General features: G+C 40.3%; 1 protein-coding gene across 1 annotated transcript; it reads right to left on the minus strand.

Moving 5' to 3' along the window:
• Window positions 1–215: 215 nt before the first annotated feature.
• On the minus strand, window positions 216–4,963 carry LOC120105034 (Pentatricopeptide repeat (PPR-like) superfamily protein). Its single transcript, XM_088721707.2, has one exon. It carries the CDS (start codon window positions 4,951–4,953, stop codon window positions 2,938–2,940), a length of 2,016 nt encoding a protein of 671 aa, XP_088577833.2. The 5' UTR covers window positions 4,954–4,963; the 3' UTR covers window positions 216–2,937.
• Window positions 4,964–8,808: the final 3,845 nt, after the last annotated feature.

Consider the following 8,808-nt stretch of genomic DNA (forward strand, 5'->3'; position numbering starts at 1 on the left):
CAATAATGGGCATGCGCACATAATAAACAAAGAATATACAGAAAGAACAGTCACAGCATATTGATGGAATGTGAGAAATGCTAACACACCATATAAAGAATCAATGTTGTCAGGAAGGATGGGTAAGAGAAGCTCTGCTTCTTCTCCTTGAGTTTGTCTGTGGCAGCATTATACACCTGTTGAAGAGCTTTCTTCACTTGTTCTGGCCTTGCAGAATGGATTGGTTTTGCTAATTCGTAATTAAATTAGTCAGGAAAGACTTAATATCTCAACATCTCTCAAAAAGTATGGTCTTAAATCAAGCGGAATGAAGAAAAAGGATTAAAGTATCCAACTCCAATTTGTTTGGGATCAAGGTCCGCCGTACCAACCGTACTGATGTACCGGTAGGCACCGGTACCGGTAGGCACCGGTACCGGTACCATACCGGTTTGGCTGGTTCTGCTGGGTTTCAGCTTCAGCGTCGTTTTGCTTTTTTTTGGAGTTCTCTCTTTTGGATTTTTTTTTGATGTTTCTATGTTTAGGTTTAAGGTTTAAACTAGATGATGCATCTTATTACTTCCAAATGATTCAAATCATGAGATGAAGAACAAAAAATATCTTCAAAAAGGCCACAGCGTGCGGCAAATTTAATATTTAACCCGTACCGATGCGAACCGAGCCGGTTCGCACCGGTACAGAGTTAGAACCGATCGGTTCTGCTAGGTCGGAAACGATTTCAAGGGCTGTACTGGACCAGTGCCTGTCGGTACCGGTCCAGTACGGGGTTCAGCATACCATGTTTGGGATTAAGGCTTAGTTAAATTAAGTACTAGTTCTTGGTTGAATTACTGCAATATTAGATCAGTAAGATTTAGGTATAGTTGTGCATAAATTGATGTAGGTCTGCAATGCTTTTCCCAGGGACATGAACAACTAAGATGCATGCATGCTCTCGTGAGGAAACATTAAGCAATTAAACCTGCTTAGGATAAAGATTATTGGGAACGAAAGATAAACTTGCCAGATATTTGGCAAGTTTGTGCTAGCTCCTGACAAAATCCACAAGCAGTGCCTTCTTGAAGTTGGACAGAAAACCTGCACTCCATAGTGCATCTGTTATGCCACTGGTAAAATCCATAAATTTGTGGCCCAAGTTTTAGAGTGTACGTAGTATGTACCTTGTCATTATAGTCCATTGGTTAACCTGAGACAAATATTCCTCTTCTTTTTCAGTGTCATGATATTTTAGCTCTATAAGACACAATAGATAAACAAATATTCACCAGCACAATATTTTCTGGATGCTATTTGCTGTAAATGGATCAAATTAATATCTTCCAAAAGTAAAAGTTGAATCAACTGTGTCAATCTTGTGCCTTTAAAACCAGCCCATATACAATTTTGTCTTTGATTACAAGCTAAAGCCGATTTATTAAAGATGAGCACGCACACTATATATGAAGCAACAAATGAATCATTCACAATCATGCTCAGAAAAATTATTCTAAATTTATTCCCCTTTTTGTTATGTAGAGCAGAGCTGAAGAACTATTCACTGCGGAAAGAAAAAATAAGCCATATGAAAATGAGACAATTAGAGCCTATCGTGCACAAATAATGGGTTGGCATGGGAAAAAGTGGGCTCATCTTTCCTGGATGTGTTGCTTTCCAAGATTGCGGCTAACAATAACTTTTATAATTAAAGAAGCATCAAAATCTTCCTAAGTTTCTGATTTTTAGAGTGGTCTTTGCTAATACAATGATCCAGGTGGGTTAAGTAAAAGAGATGATTCTACATGTAACCTTCAAACACCTAGAACACAGTCAACACCACAAGGACCTGGCTTGCCTGAGTCAGCACAGATCAACTTTATATTTCAAATACAGTAGGCTACATTAGCTATGCTTTCATTTGTTTACTGAAAAGAGCAGAAAGATTTCCAATTATATAGCACATATAAAATTATGCAGATACAAGACTGCTAAATCAATTGTGAAAAAAAAAAAAAGCTTTCATTCCTTCGTTGAATAGAGCAGAAGGATTTTCAATTATATAGCATATGTAAAATTATGGAGATAAAAAACTGGTAAGTCAATTATGAGAAAAAAAGGCAAGTTTTCCTTTCAAATAAAAAGGCAAGTAAACCCAAGACCAATGCAGCCTTTGCCTTCTAGATAGTAAATTTAATCAGCCCTCACCTTGGTTTCTTGATGAGTGATAGAAATGCTGTAAAGTACTCTGAACAGTGTATGATCAGTTGAGCCAAAAGGTGAAAATGTTATATGGTTTATATCCACTTTTATAATGAATGTATCAGGATATTCTTCTTCTGAATGACAAGAATACATTAACTTGAGAAACAGTGAAAGAACGCACATCAAGAGAAATTGAATAAACAAAGTATACTGTCAGTATTCACTCCTTCAACAACCTTGCTAATGAGGAAAATCCCCTCAGTGTAATATCCTGAACAAGTGAGGCAATAAAGGCAAGGTTCTCCGTCAACAATCCTATATTATTAAACTAGTAGTCACATAAGCTGAGTCATATTCCAGGAAGATATAATTCAAGAATATCATCTACATGTTCTTCAAAAATCCTCCGAGTCTTCTGGCTTCCACTTTGTACGAGTTCTGGTTACAACATGTCCAGGTGTAGGCAGCATCTTCGCACGAAAATACCCCACTTGGGCGAACTGTTTTTACCAATAGAAGCTACTAAGCTTGTATTCCTCATTAAACACCAGAGAGCTATGTTAGTCAAGTTTAGGTAAGCTTTAACTTCTGGCATCAAAACAAAAATTTGATCTCAAAATCAAATGTGTGACTGTCAACTGTATAGGCTGCTTCAGTAAGATTTGGCTTGAACGGTGTTCCCAGGAGAATCTCCCAGAATCAAGCAAGTTTATTAACCATGTGGCTTTCAGTGGACAATTTGCCCTGGAACATCATGTTTCACCTCTCCAGAAGGTATGATGTGTAAATAATGACTTGATCATTTATCTCGATTTGTTCATCCGAGTCCGTAAGCCTGCTTATACTGTTCAGCACCGAGTAAATCTGACTTCTTTGAGGAGATGCAGTATCGGCAACAAGGAACTCATGAATCATGCCATTCACTTCAATTGAACTGCAACCTGGTGTCTTCTTGATGCCAAGATCTTTCATCTTCCTCCTTATTTTGGTGACATCATCCCATCTGTCTGCCGCAGCATATATATTAGCCACAAGAGTATGTAGACCAGGATTTCCAAACTCTAGTTCAATTACTTGTTTGGCCAGTCGCTCACCCATCACAACATTACCATGGATTCTACAAGCATTAAGCAAAGCACCCCACAAAGGTAAGATACTTTTATCATTATTATTGGGTATATTTCCAATCAACTTCTCTGCATCATCTAAAAGACCAGCACGGCCAAGGAGATCAACCAAACAGCCATAGTGTTCTAATTTGGGTTCTATGTGACGCACTTTCTTCATAGCGTCGAAATACTTACGGCCTTCATCCACCAATCCTCCATGACTGCAAGCACTTAAAACACCAATAAAGGTGATATCATCTGGTTCAGCTCCAACACTTTTCATCTCTGTGAATAACTCAAGTGCTTTGCTTGTTTGCCCATTTAGAGACAGCCCACAGATAATTGAAGTCCATGTTGCAGTGTCCTTTCCTTCCACTCCCCTAAATATATCCAAGGACTTCTCTATGCACCCACATTTTGCATACATGTCTATTAGTGCTGTGCCAACCACAGCATCAATTTTTATCATATTGTCCTCGATGTATCCATGAATCCATTTTCCTTGTTCGAGTGCTCCCAAACTAGCACAAGCTGTAAGAAGAGCAGCAACCGTGTACTTATCGGGTTTGACTCTTTTCAGCTGCATCTCTCTAAAAAGTGTCATAGCTTCTTGAAAGTGATTATACTGCACATATCCATTAATCATAGCAGTCCAAAGAATTACATCTTTCGCAGGGCTCTGGTTGAACAACTGTCTTGCTTCATCCAACTGGCCTGAATTCACATATCCTGAGACCATGCTAGTCCAAGAGATCACGTTTCTTTCTGGCATGCAACTGAAGAACCTACGAGCCATATCTACACTGCCACATTTCGCATACATATCCAACAAAGCATTTCCAAGAGGCACACTGAATTTAAATTCTTCATTCATATAACGATGAATTCTTGTTCCCAACTCCAAATTCCCTGTTGAAACACAAGCAGAAAGTGTACTCACCAAAGTAGCTTCATCAGGCTTAACACCCTCCTGATCCATCTTCCAGTAGACAAAGATAGCGTCCCCAAACTTCCCACATTTAACATAAGCCGCGATGAGAACATTCCAAGAAATTATATCCCTTTCAGGCATTTCATCGAACAACAACTGTGAAATCTCAACTCTACCCATGTCGGCATACATGCCTATCAGTGAGTTCCTTACATATGGATCGAAATCAAGTCCAGTTTTAACAACGAGTGCATGGTTCTTTCTCCCTTCCAATTCCATGTGAAGGCTGCCTATCGCCTTCAAAACAAAGGGGTATGTAAAATTATCTGGCCGCAAACACTCCTCCCTCATTCTATCGAACAAAAGGAGAGCACTCTTTAGATTACCCTTCTTTGTGAATGCTTTAATCACTAAGTTGTAGATGAAAAGTGATCGGCTCTCGAGGGTTTCAAACACCTTTGTTGCATGGTTTAGGTCTCCGGACACAGGATCGGTGCAGAAGACCATGAGGTCATCTATCACATCCCTGCTGAGGTGGAGGGATGAGACGAGGATTTGGCAGTGGATTTGCTTCAGTTGCTTCATGGACTTGCAATTTTCGAGGAGGGAGATGCATCTCTTCTTGGTTAGCCTTCTGGCTTTGGAGCTGGAAATAGAGAAGCGATAGCAGATAATTTTTGAAAGAAGTTGGAGGGAATGGGCAGAAATCGCGTGTCGGCGGATGTGGAACAACATGTGAGGGTGCGTGCCGAAGTCTGAAACCCAGACCGCGTGGTATTTATGCGACTGCATGGCTAACACTAACAGGCAACAGCCATCTGTTTTTTTTTTTTTCCTTGATTACAATAAAAAATATAAATTATTGCTTAGCCAGAATTGCCACCGCAAATAGGCCGGGTTGTTTTATGACCTGACCTGATCCAACCCAATCTAAAAGACTCGTGCGGTTCGGTCGGGTTTAAATATTAGACATGCTTCACATTTTGGGTTGGATTTATTTTGAAGTTTATTTAGCTATCCAATCTGACCCAACCCAAATTGAAGGAAGTACTTCAAGTTTTCTATTTTTTTCTCTATGAAGAGAAAAACGCTCAAATTAATTTCACTATATTTAGAAAGGCCAGCTGTTTAGGATATTAATCTCTTAAAGAAGATTGCAGTATTAGAAAAATATTAGTTCATGAAGTTTTGACTATGTTATTAAATAATTTTGGGATAGTGAAAACTCAGTTTGATTTAGAAGTAATAACAAAATTTACTTCATAAAATCTTGTTAGCGACCTAGACTCGAATATTGTGGGCTATATCCAGGTCATACATGACCTCGACTCGATCGGAACAACATATTGGGTTTGAAATATTTTCCATGGACCCGACTTGGCTTGACCCAATCATCTACTGGATTGGGTTTGACCCTAACATCAAGACCCATATATGAAAGCAAGTCGGGTTAGGGTCAAGCATGCCCTAGTCTAACTTGACCTGTTTGCAATCAAAACAGGAAGTTAAGCCACCAACTTTGAGCTCAAAAATTCAAATGAGCCAATTGGCACCCTTTTTTTTGTCTCATCATGGGCGAGCTAAGTAACGCGGGATCTTCGGAGAGCTCGGTTGGTCAGAGTAGAGGGCAACACACCAAGCTTGATCGGGTAAGGCTTGGGCCTGAATGTACACGGGCGTGCACCAATACCGAGTTAGCCAGAAAACTATAGGTTGAATGAAGGATAGAGAGTAGGGTGGGTCAAAGTGCCTTGACCTTCAAGGACTTTCACTACAATTACACTGCTATTCGAAGGAGATAAAAATAGATCGGGTGTAGCTATAGGCTATGGTAGAATGGGTATAGCAGCGTTAGGCTACAGTATGGGTATAGTGTTGGGCTATAGTAAGGGTGTAGCATGGGGCTATAGTATAAAGCTAAGTTATACCTACTCTCAAGATAAAAGATAAAATTAAAAGTAAAGATAAAGATAAAAATAAACTAATTGAATTGATTGTCAAAGAATTCCTCTATAGAGTATAATTCTACTTATTTATATTAATAGTTAGTAACTTTCTATAAATACAATAATTGTCCACTCCAACGGTAACTTCCTACATCTGATCTCTATGCCTAGAATTTTTGATAATTGCTGCCAACCATTCTTTCATTGTGTAAGTATACATGCATGATCATTCTGCAACCACTAGATCGATAATCATGCCTTATCTACCTTTGATGCAGCTTATGTAGGCCATCTCCCCTCATTCAGCTTGCAATATAGTCTTTTGTTCCTAGGAGGCCAAGATTGGTATTATTTTCTTGGTCTTCTAATGGCTCAAGCTTGGACCTTTTGGCTTGCTTCTCCACCTCAGAACCAAACTATCTGTTAGGCCTAGGTATATACCCTATATGATTTCACAGTCAAACTAGAGTCGCATGAATCTCACTTACTTTGATTCAATCAACTTAATTCACATGGCACTTGTTCCTAACCACCAGTTAGATTATTGAGATTGGTGTCAGTAATACCCTCCATATCTCATTGGTCGAGGATCATGAGGTTGATAGGATGTCCATCATCACCTTCTTAGTACCTGCAAAATAACAACGCTGTAATTAAGGTCTTCATTTGTTGACCCAGTATTACCCTATACCAAGGCATCTGCTTTTCACCTTTGGTAGTCTGCTTGCATTTTTTCGATTACGTTGAATCTTCCATTGTCACGCCCCCGACCCAAGATCGCGAGCCGGGGGTACTCGCCAACTGCCGCACACCCGTAGGGAACTTTCTCCACAAGCATGCAAGGCATCTTAACCAAACATCTCAATTATATAAATCTAAAATAATTCATCTAAATAAATGCAATCTTATTCCATTGACTAAGTCATAAAGTCTCACAGTTCTAAATATGCAGTGGAACAATAATTTACCAGCATGCAACACTTAATTCTTAAAATAACAAAACCTTGCAATGTCCAACAATCATAATGAATGTCCAAGATAATAACTCAACTTAAATAACCCTAATCTAAGATAGCTTGCGCCACAATCCGTCTAGTCGCTCTCCCATTTTGGAACCCCAATAGACTAGTTCTCGAAATATGTAAAACAACAAGAAATTGTATAATGGGCTAAACAACCCAATAAGTAATAAATACTCTAGCTAGATAAATCAAGCAATAATATGTAGAATATATATATATATATATATGTAGTTCCAAGGTACAAGTCAAATATTTCTTAGATTCTTAAGATTCTTTTCACATATTCAATTCATCTTGTCGATCCTGCACTATAACCACATGTTCCCTGTGGAAGGGTTATAAACACCGTCTAATCTTCTTGCAGTAAGTCCTTCAGGAGAGTCAATTGCCAATGTATCTGCCCCCATTGGCGGGGTCCTCAACATAGCCAGGTCGAAGTTCAATTAGTTCTCTATTTCATTTTTCAGTTATGAAAACATGCAGTGTCAAAACCAAATATCGTTCATATCTTAATTTCTTTCAATTTAGAAAGAGATGACGCCCTCCAACCTACTCTGGATCCACTGTGCCAGACCAGAGCACTCTGCAACCTATAGCCTCCTGCTTGAGATGGGTATCCCTAGATAGATCCATGTCTCCTCCTGCTCTTGCATCTCCAGGATCTCCCTAATCTCCCTCCTGACCCTACGCTCCGTGCTCGGGCTGAAGAAGATGGCTAATTTCTGGAGGTTCACTCTCTTCCCCAAAGCCACGCAGTAATCCACCGCACACCCTTGAGAGCCCGTGCATCCCTCACTCTCGCTATGGCCAGCAAAAGACAATCATCAACAAATAGTAAATGTGAAATGGGTCGGGCTCCCAGGGTTGGAACATAAGCCTCCAACTCTCGGTTCACACACGCTGCCTGCAAAACACAGAAAAGCATATTAGAGCAAATAATGAACAAGTATGAGGCAGAGGACATCCTTGTCAGAGTTCCATGGTGGACTGAAAGAAAGGTGACAGCGTGCCGTTGACCAGGAAGGAGAAGCTGGGCCCTTGAATACCACCCGACACCCAGCCTATCCCGGTCCTGTGGAACCAAAGCTTTCCAATGCTCTCCTGAGGAAACCCCACCAAACCCTATCATTTGCTCGCTCCATATCCAGCTTTAATTGTCATCATCAAGCTCTGGCGCTTTGGAGCCCGCTGAAGATCCCACATTATTTTCTGGGCCAACAAAACATTGTCGGAGATACTCCTATCCCCCATAAAAGCTTCCTGCTCTTGACAGATGATACCTGGCAGCAGTGGCTTTATCTTGCCCACCATAATCCTTACCACGACCTTGTACAGTGTGGTGCACAGACTGATGGGTCTGAAGTGGCTCGGCTCTGCTGCATCATGGCGCTTTGGTATTAGAGTGACGTAGGTGACCTTCTAATCCTCTGTCATTATTGCCTGATTGAAAAACAACTATACTGCCTCTACCACTGCTCCCCGAATGATGCGCCAATATCTCTGAAAGAAAAAAAGGGGAGAAATCGTCCGGTCCCGGGGCCTTATCTTCTGCCAGAGCCCAAACCGCCTTCTGCACGTCTAACTCTGACACTGGTCGAATCAAGGCCACGTTCTCTACATCT

Source organism: Phoenix dactylifera, chromosome 5 (assembly GCF_051530095.1).
Source record: "Phoenix dactylifera cultivar Ajwa chromosome 5, Ajwa_hap1_PhDact_Kaust_v1.1, whole genome shotgun sequence".
NCBI lineage: Eukaryota > Viridiplantae > Streptophyta > Magnoliopsida > Arecales > Arecaceae > Phoenix > Phoenix dactylifera.

What these genes read in the sequence shown, in the direction of transcription:
- LOC120105034 (XM_088721707.2), bottom strand. Translation starts at nt 4,953, where the DNA reads ATGTTGTTCCACATCCGCCGACACGCGATTTCTGCCCATTCCCTCCAA.